This window comes from Lethenteron reissneri, chromosome 14 (assembly GCF_015708825.2).
Source record: "Lethenteron reissneri isolate LAM-NWPU_2019-01 chromosome 14, ASM1570882v1, whole genome shotgun sequence".
NCBI lineage: Eukaryota > Metazoa > Chordata > Hyperoartia > Petromyzontiformes > Petromyzontidae > Lethenteron > Lethenteron reissneri.
In genome coordinates this window covers 12,302,336-12,329,108 of record NC_083792.1, presented here as the reverse complement: position 1 = coordinate 12,329,108, position 26,773 = coordinate 12,302,336, and the positions used below count along the sequence as shown (strand labels likewise).

Sequence of the window (26,773 nt, the reverse complement as noted above, 5' to 3'; positions counted from 1 at the left end):
TCTGCCTGAACACATTTTTGAAGTTGTCCTGTTATGCTTGTAACCGGGAGTGGTAACAAATGCGGCTTCATCCAACACTTTGTAAGCAATAATTGTTGGATCAGCCAAATTTGTAAACTCCCACAAAACCATTGAGCTGTGAGTTGGCCAGTGGATGTCAGCACAACAAGTGGAGTTGAGTCCAAATGTGTGTAGACTTGAAAATCATCCCTTCGTTTGCGTGAGTTTTCCCTGACGTGCCAAGAGGATGAAGCGATGAAATCAGCTCGTGTGCAGGATCGCTGAGCCATCATTTGTGGCCAGGTCGCTTCTGAAAAAAGAGCTGAATGGCTCAGTGGGCCTTACCTGGTAAAAATAAAAATAGTGGTTTATAGTTAGAGGTGATGGTGGTATGGGGAGGCCTTCATCCAGCAGTGGATTGCCCGTGGCTGCTGTTGACGATGCTACATTCCTTCCACAACGCAAACACTCCTCACGCTGCGAGGTGGCCATGAGATGCCAGCACAGACATGGATTTGTGAATTTCTCTGTGTGGAGATTTGAGTGGGAAAGAGTCAATCTTTTGTCAGGAAATAATGTTATTCATTTGGGAGATTAATATAGCACTTTGCTACTTGGCTTAACAGCTTCATGCCAAATGAACCAGACGTGGGGCAAGATCATGCATGCGGTTGTCTTCAGCCAAAGGATGTGAACCAGTGCCATTCCTGGCTCCAAATTGTAAAGTGTTGTTAAACAATGTAACTTTCATTAAAAAAATCTAATTTCACCCCAGTGGTATTTCGTTTAAAGTGCCAAATTAACTGAAGGTTTTACCGAATTTTGCCATGATTGGTTTTTCAATGAATATCTACTTTTAATGGCTATAACGAGCGGGGGGGGGGGGGGCGGAAAAGCTTTATGACGATTTAATGACTAAATAATGCAAGCAGACGCACGAGTTGAAAAGCATTTAAAATCAATTAACGTGAAGCTGCAGCTGGTGAAGGGATGAATTTGGTCACTGCGATTTGTGCTGAGTTAGTCCAGTAGGTGTAGCTAAAGGCATTCGCCGCAAAGCTTAGAAGCCAATTGGCCATGAACCAGGATAGAGGATCGGTTTCATTTCAGATTCGATTACGGTTCCTTCACATCCTTGCAAACCTTTGTCATGTTTTTGTTTAATCAGACCGTGTTTGTTTTAATGTATTGCGGCTGCCCGAAGCCGGTTTGTTCATATATATATATATTTTTAAATTAAATGTTGTGAACATTTCACCATTGCCTCCTAAGCGCCACGTGTAGTTGCCTTTCTTTACAGAAATTCTAAGAATCTACTTCTCGCATTTTTAAAACGTTGAGGCGCACATCACCTATTGTCATTAGCCCTCCCCAGATTTTAGATATAAATAAAAACACTTTTAAAAACTAGGCTACGTTTGTTCAATTTAAAACGCTTTAAATACATATATATTGTGCACTTTAAATGTCGTGATGTAACACAGGGTTGCCCTTGGATAAGAAGGGATACTTCACGCGGATCTCATCGGGTTTATTTCATCTCCGAGTCAAACAAAGGAGAATGCCCAGGGCCAAATGAATGTCGGGGCTTTGAGGATCTCTGTTCATGATCCCCCCCCCTCCACCCCCCTAAAATAGACAAAGTCAATACACAATACTGTACTGTAGCAATGGGATACATCCTATAGGTAATTGGGTACTTAAAGTCACGGCATCAGACTATGTGTTACTTCCAGTAATGGCTGAAATTAAATAGTTGTGTTCACTTCAACTTTGATTTAGATTTACGATTTGTATGTATGCGTGTGTGTCGAACTTCTTTTGCACCCTACGTAGCCAACCGTGCTAATCGGAGGTGCGGGGGAAGAACAACAACAAAATAAACACAAAAAGCAGTTCTAAATAAATTCGTTTTTCAATCTAGATTTAGTGGCTTCATAATATCGGAAAGGGAGAGCGTTCCAGACGGCCGCAAAAGAACATCTGAAAGCGTGCGTTGCAGTGACGGTCTTTGTTCGATGGCTTCGCCAAAAGCCACTGCGAGGATGAGTTCACGTGATGGTTTATTCTCCTTGACGAGATCACCAAACGTGCTGTGGTTCGTTTGTGGCAATCACTTTGCGTGTAATGAGAATCGCATACCAAGCCGAATCTGTAATTGGGGTGTGGGTGGCCGTGAAACAGTCAAGGGAAGGAGTTGGATGTACAGAGAGGGGGCCGCCAACACTCGAATGGCTCTCGGGTACCCATCAAACGTAATTCCAGCCCTGTTCATGGCACTCAACATCGTCAGTTATATACAAGTGTGAAATGAAATACGTTATCGCTGCATTCACGTTACGATTTATATTCTCCATGTATTTCATCAGTGCTGTGAATTAGTATATACAAAGACAAATATCTCCCGAATAGCCTTAACAGACTGTTGGGGCAAGTGCTGTTAGCGAGCGCCTATGAAGGTCGGAACGGTACACGAGGTGGTGAGTGGCCAGCACCACGCCCGACCACCTTTGTCTCCCTAGTGGCGATGTTTACACATCACTCTAGGTACTCATTTGTGGCTGAGTCTACCTAGTGGAGGCCCAGGACCGGTTTTAATAATCGTCACCGGTGATGGCCGTGAGTGGGAATAGCGCAGCGCACGCACAACGACACTACCGCTCCCCACCTATATACACACGCACACGCAGTGTGTCTGTAATGTTCCCATGAGGTTTTAATTGTGCATAGCAAAAACCATTACTCTCCAACGCAATGGAACTGAACGTTTTTGTACGAAGTGGCGCATTGAAAACAAGATGCACGCATTGCGCGGTGTGTGTGGTGCATACATACAGGGGGTTACTTTGTGCATTGTAACAATTATAATTCCAGCCCTTTGTCAATCCACTGCTGCGTCAAGGCCTCCTCATGCTGAGTCAGTCACAGGGGTTGTGTGAGCATGCTTCACCACTCTGCTCAGTGCAAGTTGGTGATGGACGTGGAGCTTGAACCGGTTCAGATATCGCTCGCTGCTCACGTTGGCCGATGCCGAGAATACATCTCGGGTAGCCGGAGGATGCACACAATGCGTCAATCAGTGCACCACCACTCCACCGCTATGTGCGTACATGTGCTTGCGATTTTACTACTCCCTTGCCAGAATAAATATGTGCCTTGAGAATGTTTTTTTTCTTTACATTGTCCCAGCAAACAATTGCTTGTTACGTTCCCAAGCGACCGTGACGTGTTTCTGAGTTCAGAACGAACGCTGCTGCGTGCACAGCAGGTAGCCCGGCTGTGCGTGATGGCTCAATTTATTTTAAAATTGTGGGAATTAAGTGTCGGTTCTTCACGCGCTCCCTTGCTAAGCTGCTGCTAAACTTCAGCTAAACACAATGTACCACGATGATGGCCAAGTCGAGCAGCATTCAATTTGCACGTCGCGCCACGCACCAAAATCCATGTGCTCACCTGGGTTACTTGACGTCAAGACAAGAGTGTGTGAGTTTGCATAGGTCGGTATGGTACCACTCCACTCACCTTGAATACGTTTTGACTTTACAACTACTTGCTTAATTGTATTGTATTCATTGGCATGAGTGGCCCAGTGTCTCAGGGGTTAGATCACTGAGCCATTGCTGCTGAGAGCCTGGGATCGAATCCTATTTTCAGCCTCGATGGACCACTCTGGTCTGTGTTCCTTCAATAGAGGATCACCAAAACTACACAAACCCTCTCCTGAAGCCCTCTCCTGGCGAGCACACGTCCCACATTTGGCATTAAACTCCTGAACATATTGCATATGCAAGGAGAGAATGGCCACTTGTGATTCAACTGGGGTTGCAAGTGTTGTGAGATGATAGCTTCAGTCCATTAACCAAAGATTCCGGGAAAAAAACGCAATAGATTTCATTTATATTGCTCAGTCCCAGCTCTGTGAATATAAAATGTCAGTTTGACTGACATGCGAATCATATTTTTGTCTCTAGTAGGATGTGTGGGGGATTGTAATGCCCCCTAGTGCTGATAAAACATGTTTAATCTCGCCTTTAGCCCGTCCAAGGAGGGGTGTATTGCAATCAATCTGAAACTTGCAAGCGAAAAGCAGACCGCGACGTGATATTCACTGCATCAATGTGTGTGCAATTTGTAAGGGCGCGGTGACACAGATTTATTTCATTTTAAGGTTATAATCCCTTGTTCATCATGACGTCCTTTTTACTTTGATGTCTCCATAGCGTCACGGAGATCACGTGACGTGAGGGTTCTGCCTTTGTAGTGAGGGTTGTGAGTTGACGCCGAGGAGGGGGGAGGAGGCGCCTCGGCTCCCATGTGGAGTGACGTCAGCCACTAATTATTATGAATGGCGGGGGTATCCATTTGGAGGACGTCACCTGTTCATGATTATTAATGAGGGGGGCTGTTCGATGTGGAGTGACGTCACCTGCTCATGATTATTAATGAGGCGGGGAGGATGCTCCATGTTGAGTGACGTCACCTGCTCATGAGTATTAATGAGGGGAGGGGGGGTCCATCTGGGGGACGTCCCCTGGTCATGAGTATTAATGAGGGGGGCTGCCTGACGTGGAGTGACGTCACGCGTGGGACACACAGACATTCTTGGCTCATTATGAAGTGACTCACTGGCGTTCTGCTGACTAGTGGGGCTGGTGCAGTAGCTGTTCATTGGCACCTACTTGTACAGTACTTGCATGTGAATAACATTGATAATACATGGTGATGGTGGTAGTTGTGGTTTTAGTGAATTCGTGGATAGTTTTAGGAGGGCAGCATTAGAGAATGGTGTGTTTTAATTGCGTGATGCACCACTCTACAAAAGGGCTGAGAATACAATGTTTATATCAGGACATAACGCCAATAACAAAATTGGAGTAACATTGAGAACGAAGACAAACAATAATTCGAATAGATATTAAACATATTGTCACGTGTAGAGTGGGTGGACCAGAGGTCACTTGAAGGGATCTGACAGGTAGTTCTGCGACATCCGCTTGTGTGGTCCGTTCTCGAACACGACGGCTTGCCCTGCACTGCGAGAGATCCGAATGGATACATCATCTCGTGACAGTGCCGCCGGAAGCACAATCGGAATAAATTTTGAGATAAAAAAAGTCAAATCGTAATCATTCGCAAGTCAAAATTTACGACTCCTGGTTTTGGAAACCCTGCTGCAATCATCACTGTATCGTTTGTTGTTATTAATTGTAAGTTGCAGGAATTTTTAATTAAAATGTGGGTTTTTGGTATTTACTTGGTATTTGTTTCATTTAGCCAGGCATGGCAGATATGATAATTAAAACATGTGCCAGCCAGCAATGAATTTTAATCTCGACGGTGTTGCATAATATAATTAGAATGAATATTCTTCAAGTTACGTTATGTGTTCTTGTACACTCCAAAATGTTGGTTCTAAGCATTGCTTATGATTAATTTTATCTGATAAGAAATGTGAAATGTTTAAAACATGAATACAAATTGAAGTGAGCGTTTCGTGAATCACCTAATTATGCAATAATCCTATTTTAATTAATGTATCCCCATAACACGGTTAGTTTATGTTTTGTCATTTTTCTTATTAAGAATTCTGGTGGCGAGTGCACCGCACTATGACCAAGGCGACTCGAATTCGATTCCTGGCCACGGTTAACAGCCACTGGCGAATGACGCTTGGACTTGTTCTGGGCTGCCTCTTCATCAGACCCGTACCCGGCCGCGCCAGGGTCGCAAATGGGTACCCGTACCCTACCCAAAATGAGTGACAAACGGTTACTCACCGATGACTCACGGCCTATCCGGACCCGTACCCGGCCGCACCAGGGTCGCAAACGGGTACCCGTACCCGGCCGGGTACGTGGTAGCCGGGTATCGGGTAGGGTACGGGTATCGGGTACCCGATTGCGACCTCTTCAAATTTCCAGAAGGCTTTCACCAACACGCCACTGACCAGCATATTGACGTATGACCAATCAATCTACATGACTGGCACAGTGTGAGGAGGCCTTCATCCAAATGTTTCTTGTAGCGTATGGCAAGTAGAGTATGCGGACAATCTGTTCACCTACAACGAATATAACGCGATAAACATATTAGGCAACAACATTTATTAATAGCGCGGATGCGAATTGGATGTGACGAGGTTGAGTGCACTGAGCTGCGTCGCGCGAGTAGGAGCAGGCGGTCGCACGGCTGCCTCGGCGTAGCGAGGCGGTGGGATGCTGCTGGATGCTTCTAGATGCTACCAACACGCTTCGGTCTTTGTTCAGCCTGAATACGCATCTCACGCGGACTGTGCTTTGCCCTATATTATATATCATTTATTATAACGCCATTTTTCCGTAACGCGGTGTTCTTCAGGGACGCAACTACTCCCCGCATTATGGGAAAACAGACTGTATATTATGCGTCCAGCTTTAAGTTTGGGATCCTTTGTGATAACGGCTTCTGGGGGGGTAGCGCTACTAATGCTGTCCAGTTCGCTGGAGAGCAGATATAGAATGCAGTGGTTCACGGTATGGTCCATTGTATGGTATGGGTGGCTGCGGTCACTGCACTGTGGGTCCTCTTTACCGTCGTGCTTGTAAAAAGAGACGTGCGCAGCAACAGTGTGAGCGGTCGCTGTTCTAAAGCGGTCGGTGGAGCCACCATCGTTTTCTCGGCAGAACAAAGCCGTGCCGGGCAGTGGTGGGGGTTCCAAAATAATACTCATTAAACACATAACAGGTGACATTTATTAATTCGTTTATTATATTTTTGAGCCAGCTGGCCAGGATTGGGCAAAACCTAGTCCACTTTTTTAACAGGTAACTGGACTAAGTGCTAAGCACTCTGAAATAATGATGCAGTAATAGTAATAATAATGCATTTTACTTCTGGGAGCCTCCGTGAGTATCAGGACTCATTTTCAGGAGGGTCCTGCTATGTTGGGTTGTTTGGCTCATTCCATTCATCAAAGTTTGGCTTGTTGTGGGGGGGAAAAGAGACGGAAACACCCCACCACTCATAGGATGGGGTGACACCCAATAATCCAATGTAGAGGCCGACCGAAACAGAATTTTTGGTTTCGGCCAAAACCGAAACCAAACCGAAACCAAACTGAAAGTAAAACATTTATTTCGGCTGAAACCGAAGCCGAAACCGAAAGTTTAACTACACTTTCCACCGAGACCGAAACCGAAGTTACTGAACACAAGATTTTTGAAATATGTCATGATGCAATGCTACTTTAATAAAAAAAAATCTAGAACTAATGATTCAGAGCGTGCAGTAAGAGTCGCTAAATTTCAAATCTTATACTTAGTAAATCTTATACTAAGTCATTATATCTAAACAAACGAATGTTGTAGTTAAGAAACAGCAGTTTTTCCGCATTCTCGCCCAGCAGGCTGCTGCTGCGCCTTGCTTTGATCAGAATCGACTTTAGTGACGTCATCCCACACCGTGTGTTTCTACATCCTTCACGGTGATTAACTGCTCCGTTTATCAACTTTAATTTTCTACTTCACTCAAATTCGTAATTTCGTTATCACTAATTCGATACGGAACTATTAACTGCATATCAATATTGTCAGACTTCGAATCTCGGTATCAACACGCGTGTAGACTGAAGATAACGCAACACATCAAGCCAAGGCGGGCAGGCGGCTGGGCACAGACAACAGAGGCACTTTGTTGTCGTCCCGCCAAAGAGGCTCCACCCACGGATGTAGATGCAGGCTGCCGTCTGTTGACCGGTCGTATATACATTAGCAGACCATGGTTGCGGCTGAGACCTCGCTCCCAAGCTGCTGCTGCTGACGTGCGTGTCTGTGTGTTTGCAGCCTATCGCAAAGGATTGCCTAGCGCCGACTGACCGGCCGATAGGCAGGGTGATAGACGTAGCACTAGCGTTATATTCCAAAAACTGATCTTCGGTTGACGACCGAAAGTCAATATCAGTTTCGGCCGAAACCGAAAGTTAAAAATTGACTTTTGGCCGAAACCAAAAGTATGCCGAAAAAGACCATTTGCCAACTTTCGGCGCCGAAACCGAATTTCGGTCGGCCTCTAATCCAATGACTGTACTTCCATTTCGAGACCACCACGCACCCAGCCCAAATCCTACAGCACCTGGCTAACTATCGGACATTTTGGCCAACTATCGAACAAAGACGGTCACTGCGGTTCTGTGGCCGTCTGGAACGCTCTTCCTTCCGATAATAGAAAACCACTGCAACTGTGCACTTTTAAATCGAAATTGAAAACGAATTTCTTAATAAGTGCTTTTTGCGTTTAGTTTGTTGTCTTTTTCCCCGCACCTCGGATCTCGGATTAGCCCGGTTGGCTACGTACTGTGCGAAAGAAGTTCTACATACATACCTGGTATTACTCCCAAGGAGTCTCCCATTCAACTACTAAGCAGGCTTAACACTCCCATTGTAAATTGAAAATCTTGTTATCCGGTGGTGGGGATAAATGAATCACCCCAACAACCAAACTCCCCCCAAAAAACTAAAACCATCAAATTAAATCACACGCTGTGATCAGACAACCGCCACCAGCGATGTGGTGTCTTTGTCCAGGAACGGATTGACAAGGGCTGGCTGCACGTCCAACTGAGAAAACGACTTTTAAACAACGATGGCATGGTTACTTTCAAATATTGCGCACATACATGACAGCATGAAATAAACGGCGCGACTCTATGCCATGCGACTTCAACTGTGGACCGTGCCTTGTCGTAGTCAGTCCGCGCTTGTGCGCGGTTATTTTTGTTTGCTGGTGACTTTGTGTTTCGTATCGAAATCTCCTCCAGTGCTGTTGCTGCTGGCGGCAATGCAATTGGTCTAAAACGTCAAAAGTCTTTCAATGCAGAAGGGGGACCAGCAAAGCTACACGAACGCCGCTCTCGTCTGTCGCGAGCAGATCTCAACATCGGTGGCATTTTGCCTCTGAACGTATTGCTGCCATACGCAAAAGCACACTCGAATATAAGACGCATTATCATGTTGCACGTCTGTACGTTCACTGAAAACGAGCCTCCAGAAGCTGTCGGTAACAATATCAGCGGTTGAAAAGAAGCTCAAAGCAGGGGAAGCGGGGTGGATGTTGTGAAAGGTGCCATTGTTACTGCGCGCTGAGAACACACGGTAAGCAAAACCCACTTCCCAGATTGTTTGCAATTAGGTTGAGCCAAGAAGAGGCCCCTTCGACATTGCGTGCATTGTTCCATCCCCGCCTCCTGTGTTCCATCTCGGCAGAGCGGCGGAATGACGACGCGAGGTGCCGTGTTTGCGACGCGCCCTGCCCAAGGTCTCTCCGTGTGTCGCAGTCTCTCGAATCCGGTATAGTCACTTTAATAAGCACTGTAAATGATGAGCCTCCTTGACTGAACGTGTGGTTGTTCGCGGCGTTTATGAATTGCCATTTGGCCTTATAATGATGCCACTCGTGTGAGATGTCTCGGGTCAGGGCTAAGATTGAGTAGGTAGTGATTTTTTTTTGGTGATTTATGCTATGGTTTTTTAATCATCTCGAACACACACACACACACTTGTGTTAACATGTTTATTTAAGTTGTGCTTCTTGTTCGTTTGTTTTGTTTTTGAGTGTGCTTTATTGCGATGACGTGTGCACTCATGCGTGCTCTAAACTTCGCGGATTACGATCGGCTAAGGGGTTAGGTATGTTTGGAATTGTTCGTCAAAAAAAGGCATGCGGCAATTGTGAATAATATTTCCTGCATTCTATCGCACCCACAAACACACCCCCCGACCCACCCCGAACGCACCCTCATCACACACGTGTACACTTGGCCGAGTGCAAAGAGTTGCGTCTGTCGCCTCGGAGTAGTCAGCTCGCTGGTCTCACGCACCGCGCCGTGTCACAGACGCGTCTCTGGGTCTGAGAGAGAGGAGGATGAGGACACAGCAACGCTGCTACTGCTGCTGCTACTCAAAGTTCCTCCAGAGCGTTTGAAAGTGATGGCGAGCCAGGGCAAGGGCTGAGCTGAGCTGAAACGTGCTGGCAGATTTCATTTCAACTATCATCGTCCAAAAGTAACAAAGCCATTGATTAAGTAGTGCCTGCTTGTGTTCACTCCTCCACGCTCATCGTCGGATTGGCAAATGCCCTTCTATTTAAAGTTCACACGCGCGCGTCTACAAGAAAACATAGTAACGAAGCAGGTTTAGCAGGCTACATTTAAGTTGCAATATTCACTTTACTTCGCTTTTGGTTATCGACGTCTGCACTGAGTGAAGAAGAGCGGCGATGGCACCGGTGGAGCTGACGGGCGTCTCGGCAGCGCCGCTCCTTCTGTGCCTCTTGCTTCTGGGGGTGCTTCTGGGGCTGCTTCTCCTCGCTTCTGCGAAGACTCCGGGTAGCGAGCTTCTCCGCGAAGAAAAGGAAGGTTCGCTCGGCCGCTGCATGCAAGGATTCGTCTCTGGTGAGAGGCGTTCGTCATGCACCCGTTTGCTTGTCAACTTTGAGTTTTGACAGGTGAGAGGTGGCCCTCTGCCAGCCCCTCTCTGCGTGTGTCGTGTGTGGCCGGATAGCTACACAATGTTTAGATATCGCTTAGAGACACCCACACAATGTTTGTTTATGGCTTAGTGACACCCGCAAGAATTTCGACAACAATGAACGTGTTTTTCAATGCTGCATTTCTCTCCCTCCAATCAGGTGATATAACTGCGATTATTCTGATAACAGATATTTTGCATACACACAATAGCAAAGTTTAGTAATAATCATAATCATCATAGGCAACATCCGATTAATTTTCATGTACATCATTAGCATCATCCACGATACAGCGTTCACTCATCATCCATTGTTATCATTCGTCAGCATCCATAAATCATGCATCATTGTCCACTATAAACCAGCATCAGTCACCTATCCGTCAATCATCATCACTCGTTGTAATCATTCATCAATCATAATTCACCATCTGCCATACACGAGCCACTAATCACTACCACCACCACCATGCATCAGCATCCATGATTATCAATATTGTTCATGCCCACTGCTAGATGGAGGCATCTGAATGTTCACATCATCACCACCGGTTCTGTGCGGCTGCATCGTTAATTCCGCGGTTGCAATGTGGCAACTCTGACGATGAGTAATGGCAGCCTGTTTGCACGGTGCAAAATACAATTAACACGTTTAACCTGAAATAGACACTATTCGTCAAATAGCTGCAGGGATATTTTAACACCGTGACGTGGAAACGTTCGGACCGTGACGAGTGTCAAAAATATGCCATCTTATGACAGCAAACAGAAGATATACGAGCAGACCTCACCTGGCCCGTGTCTCCACATATGAATACAAATATGTTTTAGTCCACCCTCCAATTGGCTTTCCAGACCCATATTATCCAAATATGTGTTTATGCAAGAAGACTGCGGACAGGTTTTGGCCTTGTGCATCAGTGTTATGTTCCTTCCGTTCGCTCTTGCTCCTTTGTGGGTGGGTAATGCAATCTCTGTTGCCCACGTCCAAGGGCTGAATGGAATCGCATGTACTCTGGCATAGCGGACGTGTACAGATGACTCACGATGTGTGTGCATTTGTTGAAAGGATGGACGACCCATGCTAATGATATCCAGACAACCTCAATATCTCACGTTGTATGCCTCGACATACAAGCATTACATAAATGACGGTAATAATGTGCACACAGGTAACGTGTATAGACTGCTGGTGGTGTGTTTGTGTCTGGAGGTAGTGATGGTATAAGCACTTGTGCACTGCGCTAGAAGCCTCGCTACCTGGGTCCGATCCCTAGCCACGAATACTATTAGTAGCAAGCGGTATCTTAACACGTCTTGGGCTCCCATAGGTAGACTCAGCCTTAAATCAGTATCCAGTGGGGTGTGTCAACATCGGCACTGAGGGAACAAAGGTGGTTGGCCGTGATCCTGGTTACAGCACCCCTTAAAACTAAACTATTATTTTTTATTTAACAGGTAACGCCTCGTGAGTAGCTCTTTATCAGAAGTGACCTGGCCACAAATGGGAACTCTGTAAAGTGGCTTCGAGTGTGGAAATGTATAGCAGCCGAATACTCTAAAGGCACGTCTCTAGATGTCGAGGGGAAAACCGGAGGAGGTGGAGAAAAATCCATGCAACCACGGGGAGAGAGACATGCAAATTCCAAACATACAGGCCTCAGGGTTCGCTATTAAACCCACGACCTCCTGTATACCAAGCGAGGTAGTTAACGTCTCACTACTCCTTCGTTGGGACACTTTGGCCTTAATAGGTGCTTGCAAACAGCACTTGCCAAAACAAGGCTGTACGACTATATGGATGATCACTTTCTCAGATGTGTGTTTGTGTCACCAATTTAATGTGCTGCTGTGTGCATACATGAGAGAAGTTCAAAAGCATGGGTATATTTTTGCAATTATCCTCTGAATACTTAAACGTTAGAAGATGTGAATGTTTAATATGGGCAGATCATCACAATGTCCCTTCCTATGTAGTCCTCTCGTAAATTAAAGAAAAAGCGCTCAAGCTATAATTATACATTTTATTGCTTTAATTAAAAACAGTCTTGCGGAGTTGAGGAAATTGCTTGGATTGTGCAAAATTAGAATTTCAAATGAGTTTGAGAATATTTAAAAAAGAAAAGATAAACAATTGCTTAAAGATGTAATGCATCGAATGTTTCTATTTTTTTAGTTTTTCATAAATTCCACTGAGGGCTTAATTTCTCACTGAATATTTCCAGATCGTCGATATGAATTGGAGTCGGTAGGTTATCACCACAGGCAGAGGGGTGACGTCTCCTGCGTTTTGTGTGCCGAGTGTGGAATGATTTGCCGCCGACCCGGGCAGACCTGGTCGAAATGAATCCCTGATTGTACTGGTACATCGCCATGGGTTTTTATGACCTTCTTTATATTTTCATTAGCCCACCAGCATGATAGCGTGTGGTCTTCACGGCGAACTACACTACTCATATCCCCTGAAATCAATGATGAAGTTTCCAATGAAATATACCGCAAAATTGAAAATGCCACTTAAAAAAAAATTGTAGTAAAGAAGAGAGATTATGGATACTGCGTGATACATTTCAGGCAGTGTCATCCAAAAATAGTGTCCCTGTAATAATAAACAATACAACACTGTATGTGCACGTATACAGGCACGTAGATTGTATACCAAGGGATATTTGAACGCGTTCCGTAACTCCACCCACCCACCCACCACCACCGTTACCCTCTCACTCATCAACCTTCACTGGCCAGCCTTAGTGAAGTATGATCAAACAACCCCCATAACCGACATGGTATGGGGAGGCCTTCATCCAGCAGTAGATTGACAAATGCTTGTAAATAAATAAATATCTAACATAATTTTCTGGAATTACCATTTGGGTAAATAAATGGTAAAAATTAGAATAGGGTTTTCCCCTTTTATCTGGCAACAAAAAGTGTCAAAGGAGCAAATTCCTAATCCTAATGGCGTTGGCCATCAGGAGAGAATCTGCAATCACTGCAGTGGTAGTCAGCAAAATTCAGCAACATGTGCATCAAATAGAAAATGTGTAAAGCAGCGATTCACTTAATCACAGCTGTTGACTAATGTGGCTTATATGAAGGCGTGCATGCTGTGTGATTGAGCTTGCTATGGTAAAATTTAATATTTTTTTGGTGGTTGTGGCCAGTGATGGTTGTGATCTTGGTGGGGCTGTTTCTGGTTTTTGATGGCAGTGGCGTTGATGTCCCTCACCGCCGTGTCACTGCTGCCATTCAGGTCCTTCGTGGTGGTGTCATTGGGGACTGCCATGGTACAAACACCATGGCAGATGCGGACACCTGATGCACAAATGGAAAATTGACTGTGGTCATCCAGAACAGACCGTACAACGTATAACGATGCAATGCCCCAATCCACAAATACGAAAGAGACATCACAGCGATACACTCTGCTGCTCCTTGACCACCTGAATGTGAAATTGTAGTTGTTGATCTGCGTCTGCATCAGCCATATGAAAGAAGAAGATTGCTCATGTTTTTAGCAGTGTTGGTGGTGATGTTGCTGGCACTCAATGGCATTAACATGACTCACTTTACTGCGGTGCCCAGCAGCGTTAATTTAGTTTGTGTTTTATTTCAGTTTGTCTCGTACAGTATATGACAACTTGTGGAATTTTAGTCACATCTTTTTGTGTTTAGTTCATTGTCCTTCCCCGCACCTCCGATTAGTACGGTTGGCTACGGACGGTGTGAAATACGTTCAATATACATATTAGTCTCTGGATTTCATCTGTCACTCTAATCCTCTATTTCACTATGGCAGTCAAAAATATGGTCCACTCTAAATTTAATTCAATTGCACGGGGGTACAATTAACCTGTACCCTGTCCAATATGATCAGGCCAGTCAATGGTGGAACTCATTTCCTTATTTTATATATATGTAGAAATATAGGTAACTACTACGTTTCGTCTTCCTCAAGTTCAAGTTCATTTATTAGGTATAGCCCTGTGAGCCATTCGGCTCTTGAATCGGGTGCAACCGCAACAAAAAACAAAAACTTGAACAAAAAAACATCTTAAAGTGAATATGTGACTGAGTGACTGAGTGACTGAGTGACTGTGTGACTGTGTGACTGAGTGACTGTGTGACTGTGTGACTGAGTGACTGAGTGACTGTGTGACTGTGTGACTGAGTGACTGTGTGACTGTGTGACTGAGTGACTGAGTGACTGAGTGACTGTGTGACTGAGTGACTATTACTGAGTGAATATGTGACTGAGTGCAAACAGAAAATCCAAGAAAAGACAGCAAAACATTGCAGAAAAAAAACACCGTACACCAACGCTGTGTGCAAAAATCCCAGTGGGATGCAAGTCAAACAACCAACAACTCAGTGCACTGCTGTCTCTTCTAATGTTCCTGAATGATCTCAGTCTCTACGTTCCGCTCAGACTCGTTAGTGACGTCCCGTCGGGGTCGGTCGCGCTTGTGTCTTAGGCGGGCGTGGGTCACAGCCATCCTCACACGTGATGATTGCCGTTCACTCATAGCTATTGTTGACTCAAGTTAAATACAATTTGACTGTGCTTACGGACATGTATCCCACCACGTTCGCATACACACAATTAATACCGGTGTCTGTGTGAAGCTTGGATGTGAAGCGGCATGCAATGTCAATTATTTAGTTCTTTCGAAATCCCTTAACGTGGGTCTATCCTTTCAATACAAAAAACCCCGTATTGCCTTCCCAGACTGTTGGGGCAAGTGCTGTTAGCGAGCACCTATGAAGGCCGGCACGGCACACGAGGGGGTGGGTGGCCAACACCACGCCCGTCCGCCTTTGTCTCCCTGGTGGCGATGCTCATACATCGCACCAGGCACTCATTTGAGGCTGAGCCAACCTAGGGGAGGCCCAGGACCGATTCAGATAATCGTCACCGGTGTTGGCCGTGAACAGGAATCGAACTCGGGTCGCCAGGTTCGTAGCGCAGCGTGCGAACTGTTCCACTACCGCCCCCCACTATCCTTTCAATACAAGCACTACCAGATTTGAAGCTTTCGTGACTGCAAGGATTCATATTCTTAGGTTTTTTCGGTAAAGTCACGTAGGTAAAAAATTAAAATTAATAAAAGTAAAATAAAAATAAAATAAAATCACGACGTTTCGGAGGCAACACAAGCTTCCGTCTCGATAGCTGTATCACTTGATACAGCTGTCGTGCTGTGACGGTTCCACCTGAAGACGGAAGCTGGTGTGGCCTCCGAAACGTCGTGATTTTTATTTGATTTTATTTTACTTTTATTCATTTAAAATGTTTACCTACGTGACTTTACCGAAAAAACCTAAAAATAACAAGCACTCCCCCCACACACACACACAAAAGCACACTTTGTTTACAACTATTTTCGTGACTAATTTCATTCACAAAATGAATACTGATGGTGACGTGATGCTGCTGCTGATGATGCTGCCGTGGTGACAGTCCTGTGCTGGTGCCGACGCTGACGACCCCGCGGCTCTGATAGCGCTGGCTCTGTGTCCCAGGCATATCGTGGCTGCTGGAGATGGCGCGCTCGCACGTGAAGCGCTGCCTCTGCCCCAGCAAGGACGACAAGCGGACGCTGGTGGAGGCGCGGCCGCCCGACTACGTGGAGCGCAAGCTGTCCGTGGCCGGGAGCCGTCCCGTCGAGTTCGTGCTGCCCCAGCTGCCAACGCTAGCCATGCGCCAAGTGCACGTGCAGCAGCAACAACAACAGCATCCTCATCAGCAGCACTATCATCAGTATCAGGAGGTGCAGCAGGTGGAGGAAGCTGTGCTATTTGACCGAAGCAGGGATGAGAAAATGATGCACATTGTTGATGGCAATGGTAAGCAGGGAAGAGAGTTTGGTTGAATACATCAGTGATTATTATTATTTGCAAATTGACATATTTTGAGTTAAATATATTGATTAATAAATGTATAATAGCTGGAAGCTGGTCAATAATCCATGTCCCCCCCCCCCCCCATCAGAGTGGTTTTTAATTCTATATTGATTCGTATAAACATGCTTTCATTATTGAGGGTGGTGCGGTGGTTAGTTAATGCACTGCACTCTATGACCCCAGCACTCTCTGTGTGATTCCCAGCCATTTTTAGACATCAGCAGAGAGAGATGTCTGACCAGCGCGATGAAGCTTGGGTCAAGCAACCAACATACTTTATAATTGTATCGTTATTCTTACTATTATTACAAAGGTACGCTTGCAACTTCAGAAGAAAACGTATGTCTGAAAATGTCTATTTTTGTACATTTTGTAAATCAACTTAGTTATCAAAACGCGCAAGCTGTTATCTTTTTTTTTATTACAAACATTTTATTTGTGCATACAGCGGAACGGGGTAGGAAAAAAAACGAATACCTCCGCTTTGTGTTATTTGTTGTGCTGTGCAGTGTCTCGTGAAGAGTGTTTTGGTTCGGTGGCACACTTGATTACACTCTTTATAGCTAATGACAGCCATAGCAAATCGCTCTCGCGCTCTCCCTGAATGGGAAACTTAATTTTGTGCGCTTCACTTCTTTACAAGTGCAGGGCACGAAATGAAAACATTACATCCAGTGTAAAAATGAGGTAACATTGTTCTTGGAAAGGGTCTCTGCACGCAAAGCAGTTTTTGTTATCGAGGGCTGTGCATCTAAAAAAAAATCATTGTACTTTACTATGCTCCAATAACGATGCTCCACACCTTCACCAACAAGCTGCTCTGATCAGAGTGGTGACGTACGACACGCACCGCATGGGAAGTCCCTGATCCACTCGCTGTGGATTGACAAAGGGGCTGTTCCATGTACACGTGAGAGATCAAACATCACTGCGCCGCATGATATGGCCTTCCAACTGTGAATCGGTGAACCATCCTGAACTCTTTCTGCTCTGGGGAAAGGCTACGACTTGAAATGCCTATTGAAAATATTTTTTTCACCTGTTGAGGAGGAATGTGCTTTACTTTTTTTTAAATGCCAGATCTGGCTGTCAAGACATCGATTTCGATCCAACCCCATGTTGCAATACACCCAGTGGGAAGGGTTTGCCACCTTTTGAGGTACAAAACACAATGGCATATTATGGGAATAATAATAATATTTAATAATACCAGATTATGGGTGAACTACATGCAAATGCATTACAATCAAGTCCACGTTTTTGTTTATCCAGGTGAGAACTCGAGAACAGGATTAGTCTCATTTGCAAGAGTGACCTGGATCACCAAGATGACTTAAGCAAAACTAAAAGTACAGCGATTAAAAACATATACAGTGGTGCAGTAATTACGTGACTGACAAAACACTGGGACTTTGAATGTTCCGGGAAGATCCACAGGATTTCCAGGACAGCTACTATCGAAAAGGAGGGTATCCTGGTTAAACCAGGACATGTGATGATGGCAATGTTAATAATGAAACGCTGCTGTCTTCCCCCCCCCCCTCACTCTCCTATCCAAATCAAACAGTGGTTGCACTGCCACTCTTTAGCCAAATGAAGCGTGAACTGGTGGCGGGGACACCAGGAGCTGCCACCGTAGGGCCTGCCGGCCTAGGCCAAGATAACCAAAGGCGGCGGCCCAGCTCGCTGATCATCCCACCCATCGGCTCGGGCGCACCGTCTCCGGGCTCCGTCTCCCGTGGCTCCTTCGCGAGGGCCGCCTCCGTGTGCACGTCCCCCTACAGCCCCAAGCCGCATTCGCCAAGCCCATCGTTTGGCAAACCAAGCCGCTCCTTCAGCATCCAAGGCTCAGGTACACAATGCCCGCAGATTTGGTAGGAAATGTGCCTTAGTCCTTGAACATAGGTGGAATGCCAGTTTACAAGACGAACGCACTTAAATTTAGATTTAAAGCTTTCGTGACTGCAGGGATTCATATTATTGGTTATTTCGGTAAAGTCACGTAGAAGGGAAACAACACCTGATGATGATTGCTCGTGTTGAAATCGAAACGTCGTGATAATTGTATTGTTTGAGATTTGTATTATTTTATTGTTTCCCTTCTACGTGACTTTATCTAAAGAACCAAGAATAAGAGCATACTTATCTCAATTCTTTATTTCGGTATTGTACATACTGGATGTATACTTTGTTTCTAAGTGTGCATAAATAAACGGGATAAAATTAAACACTGCTCTGTCACGCTTCGTGCAGTTTCGGAGGTCGCCCACACGGCACAGAGTACGATGTCCACGTTTTAGAGATTCAAAGTTTGTGACCACTACTGCATCTATCTGTGAATTTGGTTTCATGAACATATATGCTGACCACAGCGAATGCAATGCTCATTGTAATGCTGTACTTTTGTTGTGATGTTTATGTAAAAGGAGATCTAAAAGTACTGAATGTTTTTGGATGTTTTGGAAACTTCAGACAATTTCACTTACTTCCTTCAAATGTTTGCACAAAAACTGTGCCTTCTGAATGTCACTGAAATGGTTATGCTCACAGCAATTCGTGCACTTTCCAGCTATTTTTAAATATGTATTTGTCAGAGTCCATGTTTCTCATCCAGGCCATGGTAGTGAATTGCACTGAGAGGCAGAAGGAGGAATACATGGATCATAGAACATGCAAACTAAGGACAACATATTGACTGTGAATACACATTTAGTGGGCTTGAGCAAGACGCATCGCTAGATCGGATGACAGCTGAGGAACGATAATGGTGAAGGAATGGCAGCCAAAGAAGTGAACTCGCCTGAGCAGGACGATAATTGCAGAGGTGGAGCAATGCGATTAGCTCATGTACAGCAGCAAGAGATGGAAATTTGCATTGCAGATCTGTGAGAGACGTGGTAAAGAAGTGGGGGCAGGCCTTCATGGAGAACAAATACATGTACTTACGTCATGATTGTACGCGTGCGTAACATGCAAACACGCACTCACTTTGTTTACCGTTCCCACGCAGAGTGGAACCTGCGCATGGGCTCACCGGGTGCCTCAAGCAAGCGGCTGCTCAGCAGGCAACTTTCGGTGCCTCTCACGATGCATCCGCAGTCGCCCACGCTGGGGCAGCTCTCCCCTCTCGCAGAGGTAATGCGTCTCCAGCCAGTTCAACGTATGTAAGACAAAATAGGCCAATTATATACACGTGTAGCTAATTTGTAATTTACTTATATACCATATGCTTGTACCACCTAGCTGCAGTTTCCTGAGCCCCAAGCCCCCTCCCCACACCGACCCCCCTTTTGAAGGCTCAGCCCCCCCTTTTTAATTGTTAAAGTCAAGTAAAAAATAATGTTGGTGCAATGTTTAACACCGGTGGTGATTTTTCTTTTTATAGTTCGATTTTTCTTTTCTCACAGCATGCGTAGTAATAAATTACATCTATAGATAGTATTTTTTTTCTCTCATTGCGTAGAATTTTTCATGGTTATGCTTATGAGTATAGATTTGTGCAAGAAAGGCGCCGCGTGTTTAAGCAACAACAACACGACTTGACTTGACTTCCAGGAAGGTGCTCAAAAGTGTTGCACGTGACAAACAATAATAACCCATTGGCCAAAGGGGAGAAACAACGAAGAAGCAGAGGAGCTCAATTTGACAACCAAATGCATCGTATAGATCAGGGGTCGGCAACCTACGGCTCCGGAGCCGCATGAGGCTCTTTACGGGCTGCTTCTTGACGATATGTACGTATGTACAGTATGTACTCAGATGCATTGCGGCTCTTGAAATGGAGAATTTTGTACCGAATTGGAAAGAAATGGCTCTTCTTGTCATTTTGGTTGCCGACCCCTGGTATAGATAGACATATATGAGAGAAAATATTTGCCATAGTAGGCGAATAACTAAATTGAATACGATGTATTTTTAGCACAGTTATTGGAGATTGGGCTTAGGCCATCAACTCACTGCCACGGAGAACCCAGTTGCGTTTCCAGTGGCTATCAACAGGATCTCAGAGTTTAGTGCCCTGACCCCTGGCCCTCCGAGGATACCGTTGGAAGATGCATGTTTCAGAGAAGCCCGTTAATGCACTTCCTCTGCCTTCTCATCAATCTCTACACCTCCAATTGATATATATGAAATGTAATATATATCCATTATATATAAGATATTTTTTTGTATAATATATATATAACTTTATTGTGATAAAAAAATTATAGAGCCTTGGGCACCATCGCGAACACAAGGCAAACCAAGCCAAATCAACGCCGCCGGTTGCTTAATAAAGACTCTGTGGGCCATTTTTAATACCGGCGACAAATGCATTCAATATTTCAGTCTGTGCGCAATGATTCGTAGCGTGTAATTTGTCACACATCTGTGTATTTTGTGGAGAAACATTATAAGTGTTCGGAAATATGTAATCCGAATAAATTGTTCGTGGATGTTTGTCATTTTTTAAAGAATGTTTTAGCTCATTTATGATCGAATCGTTAATGTGGTGTTTCATTTTGTCCCGTTTTTTTATTTGCACACTTAGAAACAAAGTATACATATGTACAATACCGATATAAAGAATAGAGATAATTGTGTTCTTCTTGTAAACTGGCATTCCACTTATGTTCAAGGACTACGGGACATTCCCTACAAATATGGACACAACATACAAAACTGAAGACAGTTTCGACAGTGGGACATTGGAAGGTAACTTTATGATTTACTTGAATGTATCATTCACTGCATCATCTCTTTTCGTTTCGTAAAACACGAGGTGGGAATCTCACGCGCCAAGCGTTGGGCTTTTGCGTTCAAAGTGAAAATGTCGTCGATGTGTCGCCGTAGACGTGATTGTCGAAGGCGGACAGCCAAGTGGCAAGCTTCATGTGCAGCTCCGATACGACCAGACCATGCAACACGTGTGGATCATGGTGGTGCAGGTAAGCCTCTCTATCTCTTTGGTCTTTCATTCTTTCATTCACTCACTGATTGAGAGACGTCACACCTTTTGTGTGGTCGTATTTTTGAATGACACCCGAAGGGGGGCAGATGAGAGAATAGAGTAGCAGGTAAATGTATATCATTCAAATCTAGGTAGTACAGGTTTCCTGTATATAAATGACAAATTAACTACATACAATTAAACCTCGTTATTTCAGTATTTGATCATTATTCGTAATTGGGGATAATTGGGCATGGTTGCACTTTCGGCATATATACGGTGTATTAGTAATTTGCCATGAGCCGAATGGCTGTACCAAATGGTCCAATTCCGGCATGACCAAAACAACGAATCGGTCTGGTGGCGGTGTGCGTGGTGAGCGTTAGTGCAGATCTGTTGCTTTGGACTTTATCTTGTTCATGCACTCTGTGCAAGCCAACCCTCTCAGAAATGTCATCTACACCTAAATCAAGAAATAATAGAAAGGGACTCACGTATAAATATCTTAGTCTGCGAGACAAATCCACAGTTTTGGATCAAATTGATGCAGGTGTGTCAATGCATATGGTGTGAGAAAAAAAATAAAAATTACATTATTGGGGCAGGAGGCACTGGGGGGTACCATTATACATAATTCGGAATATTGGATAAATCGGCAAGGCCAGAGCCTCATATGTGTCGAATTAACAAGGGTTTACCGTATGTATTTAATTGGCCTATTTTTTTTTTATTTGCATAGAACTGATTGGGTTGAATTTTGCCGACATCTGACCCACAAGGGAGTGAGTTCAAATCCCAGATGGGGGTTGACCAAAAGCCAATCATTTCCTTGTAGTTGCTAATGATAAGTGACAACCTGAAGCCAACAATTGTTTTCCACTAGATTAAGTCTCCTCTTCCAAATGAATGTGGAATTTCCACCATTGGCTCAGGGCTGTAAAAAAGGAACTGAGCAGGAAACTGTTCAGCTAATAATATTTCACTGACCGAAATAATGCATACTTTGTAGAAAGCTATGAGTGGTTATTTTACTGGTCCTGTCACAGTAACATACAGTTTCCCATCACTGACTCATACCGCTGTTGGAGAGGAGCACTATTTAATGCTCATTCGAGGAGGGCATACATTTGACTATTTATATGGTTCTTGAAATTAAATGTGCCAGGGTCATGTATCGAATGACGAGCCGTGTGTCAGTGTTGGGACGGGGTTAATGGGTGTGTGCTGAGCCAACATCCTCAGCGTACAGGTGTAAAGACATGGCGAAAATCAGTTTGACGAAAACACACGCTGCTTGTTTGCTGGAGGTTGCTCACGAGTAGGCAAGATTGACGTTATCCACAGGGCTTTGCCGAGCATCAGTGTTCACACTCACTGAGGTCATCCTTAGCTCTGAGAGCTTCCTTTGGGTTTCTTCATTGAACACGAAGTTCATTTCTTGAGCCCTTGCCACGGGTAGACGCAGGACCCCAATTCTGCCCTGAGAATGTTCATTTCTTATCTTGGAGAATCTAATTGTGACATCTGGGATAATATTATGCACTGTGTGATGGAGTTGACAACACTTTTAAGTAGGGATGTAGGAATCACCATGCCTCGTTGGTCATGACATTCGTTTGACTTTAAACACCACACTGGTTCGCGTGGGTTGGTGGAAGGGGTACCCATAACTGCTGCAATTTGCACTCGCCACTGATGTTAGCAGTGGCTGCGAACGCAACTCAGGTTAACAGGTTCATAGCGCATTGCTCTTCCCACACACTACTGCCCCCCCCCCCCCCCACTGTATGATACAATGGACGTAATTATGTGACGTTCAATATTTAGCAAAGGGCAACATTAAACGTAGCCGAATATAATGCATGTAACATATGTACATATTTTATAATAAACCAAATGATATGTTTTGGGAATGCCACGTCATTTTACCAGTGGTAAAAAAAACACCTATTATTTTCTGTTGGAATGTCAATGAAGAGGATTTGCAGGGTATATAGCATTGGTTAGGAAATCATTATTCTGACAAGAATATGGTTTTCACGACAACTATTTTTTTGCTGAAAGGCTTTGATGAGGATAATTGGAAAACATCGATTAGTGTTGACACAACCTTCATATGGATGGTTACTTTAAAGAAGTGTGGATGCAGAATAAGAACCCAGACCATAATGATTATGGCAGCTATGTAGGTGGTGAATTTCTTACTTAAATATGCTGAAAATTACAAGGCAGACATCCTCGCCCATGTTCAAGGCATAGTTTTGTTATAAATCGTAAGTTTGAATTGTATGCCCTGCAACTGAGACTTGATTGACGGTGAACCCTCTCAGCCCAATCACACTTCATGACGCTGACAGCAACCTTTTTGCGATGTTCAAAGCAAACCCTGAGGTTTTATATAATGGGTGGACTTTGCAAAAATACATATCTGGAGGGTATCCGTTTTATTTTTATTCTGGGTTACATTTAAAATGATCTGCAAACGCTGACCCTCCGTTGAAAGAGTCACCCAAAGGCATTTAAATAAAGGTTGCAATTTCAGGAGAACATTTTTTTATTTATAACGTAAGGAAATATTGCACCTGAGGGGACATGTTTAAGGAACTCGTTGTACTGCAGACTCGCAGCTTTGTCGCTTGAATCCTTTCAACGTCCCCATGTTTGTTTTGTTCCACCCTTTCATCTTGTGAACTGGATATTTCGCGTTGCTGTTAACTATCGTGATTTTGCCCCGTAATTATCTCTGTCCCCTTTTTGGAATTGTTTAATATAACTTTAAAAGAGTAGAGGCAATTGTCGTAGTGCTCTGACATCACAGCGGGCATGCAACTTGTGTAACTAACCTGTGACCACTTCCTGTCTTATATGTCATGGAGGACTGAGATATCTCTGGCGATTTGGAGTTTGTCTCTGAGAATCAAGTAAAAATCTAATTTTTGTATTTCTCCCTTTGGGCGCATCCACGACCATTGCCTCGACTCGTGTTTGAACAAGCTGTTTGTTATCTTCACTTGCCCTGCCGGCCGCGAACCCTAACAGACGTCCTCGTCTCTCGCTCCATACTCCAAAACCAAATGCATAAATCATCGGCTCTCATCTATGCAACTCGCATCTGTCAACAGACACGAGGAGGTTTTGGAACACATTTTGCCACGTTTTTCAGTGCAGGTTGGCGAAGGTAGCAGCTACCTGATAAAGGAATGGCATTGCAATCACGCAAGGCGCCTTTCGCCCACAGAAATACCCATAGCCACAATAACCGCAAACAATCAGCTGCCATTGCAACCACCATAATAACACTACAACCACAGTTAACCACAGCAACACTCACCAACATTAAAACAACAAGTAATTGTGTAACGGCTGTACAGGAATTAATTCCGATTCATGTAACATTCATTAATATGTAATGCCTCATTGGACTCCGTGATGGTCCCATCTAGATGCTATATTCATTTACACTGCATTTGTCTTTATCACAAGCAATGCACCTTGCAGTGTGATGCCAGTGCGTAGGCAATACAGACACGTGGTCTGCATCAATTAATGAAAGTGTGCAATCTGCAGCGAAACCAGCATTTCAAAGACATAGACACGTGGTCTGTAGTGTTTATGCAACATTGACATAGACACGCGGTCTGCAGTGATGCTGACATTTATATTAGACAGATAGTGATATCAGCGTGTAGACCACACACGCATTGTGTGCAGGGATACCAGCATTTTAGACTTCGCCAACACATGGGTCTGTAGCGATACCATTGTTTATCTTACAGAGACTGATTGTCTGCAGTGCAAGGACTGTGGAACACTGCCCTGCTCACCCACCCTCCCATTGCTCTTGCGCCAGCTGTCTGCCTTAAACAACAATGTTCCGCTGCCTGTGGAAAACGAGGCTTGGCCTTGGCTATTAAACACATTCATAGGTTACTTCTGAGGTAGACATGGACGGTTGGACCTTAATGAGGTTGTACAGATTGGAGCCGAGAATTTGTTCAAGGCCATTAAGCGGTGCAACATAGGGTTGTGCCTGAAGTCATATTGATGTTCTAAATAAATCAACATAATTGCAGATGGAATAACAGTTGCAGCTCTGGCCTGTGTGCTTATTTGTGTAAAGAATGCCCGTGTTGTTGCATGCATGCCGCCGTTGTTGAGAATAATTACGGAGTTTTTGTTGTACGCAAGAAAACATTTTTATTTGTCAGCTGCAGCAGTGGATGCAGACATGCAGCGAACTTTTTTTTTACCTCTGTGGTTAGAGATCCAATTACCTCGACTGAGCATATGGCATATGTAGGTCTCTAAGTTACAAGCAGATTCACGAGTCAATTACTTCGCTAACTCCAGTACGTAGTAGAAGTAGAAATAATAGGCGCAATGTATGATAGAGGCGCATTGCTCTCGCACCCCGTATGATTTTCCCGGTCGCATTCTCGCCTCAGGTTCAAAACCTCGTGCTCAAGCCGAGCAAGGCTCCGCCGAGCATCTACGTGAAGGGCACGGTGCTCGCTGACAGGCGGTGGACGTTCAAGACCAACATGAAGCCCAACATCAGCGTGAGCGAGCCCGCGGGCACGAAGGCCACGGTTTCCACGAAATCCCCTGGCAATCGAACTCTTCGGCCCAGTTGTAGGCGGGACATTCCATCAGTGGGGGTCAACTAAGGGCTCTGTAAATACTCGAGACCTGTCGCTTATGAGAGTATCAGCAGAGGATGTTTTTGGGGTATTTTTTTTCTCCCCCCTCCCCCCTCACTCAGGAGTTCATTGATTTATCTTTATACTCTATTACTTAATCCTCGTTCAATGGCGAGGGATGAGGGAGATCAATTATGGCGCCTCACTCAAGGCAGTCACAAGGTCGAATGGTAAACAACAGTGGCATAAACATGCCCGTTGTGTATTACACCATTGTACAAAAAGACTTTGTTTTAAGTGTTTCGCAGACTGAATTATGAGCCTGCCAACCGGAGTTCGATTGTCGGCCACGGCCTTCATCAGGCGCGAGTGATATCCGTAACCGGTCGAGGCTTTCCATCCTTCACCAACTTGCACTGACCAGTGTGGTGAAGTATGGTCAAACAACTCCCATGGCCAACATGGCATGGGTAGGCCTACATATAGCAGTGGATTGACAAAGGACTGTAAATTATATTACTTTAAACTTTGCTTTCATAACTGGCAGCAACTGTTTAACGATTTATAGATTCATAATTTAGTAGAGAGATCTTGCGGCCATTATTTTAACGGACATTTACATGCATGTTATTAGCCCTTACTAACGTAGCCATTAAACATAGCATCAACAGTTGCAACCTGCTCTGATTTGGTTTTATTTCCCTCACTATTTTGCTTTATTCTCTTTTTTCGGTGACCCTGTTCACCCTGGCAAAATGAGACTGTCCTTGACTATGCTCGAGTTCTCACCTGGTTTA

At 44.6% G+C, this 26,773-nt stretch overlaps 1 protein-coding gene across 1 annotated transcript in view; it reads left to right on the top strand.

Moving 5' to 3' along the window:
- Positions 1 to 9,806: 9,806 nt before the first annotated feature.
- Positions 9,807 to 26,773, top strand: part of LOC133342403 (tandem C2 domains nuclear protein-like) — a 39,750-nt gene continuing 22,783 nt past the window's right edge. Inside the window, exons 1-7 of the mRNA XM_061551557.1 lie at positions 9,807 to 10,426; positions 16,026 to 16,349; positions 17,974 to 18,258; positions 19,417 to 19,541; positions 21,026 to 21,101; positions 21,240 to 21,334; positions 25,782 to 25,895. Coding sequence (XP_061407541.1) covers positions 10,252 to 10,426; positions 16,026 to 16,349; positions 17,974 to 18,258; positions 19,417 to 19,541; positions 21,026 to 21,101; positions 21,240 to 21,334; positions 25,782 to 25,895 — 1,194 coding nt within the window. The 5' untranslated portion in view covers positions 9,807 to 10,251. The remainder of the gene's footprint in view (positions 10,427 to 16,025; positions 16,350 to 17,973; positions 18,259 to 19,416; positions 19,542 to 21,025; positions 21,102 to 21,239; positions 21,335 to 25,781; positions 25,896 to 26,773) is intronic.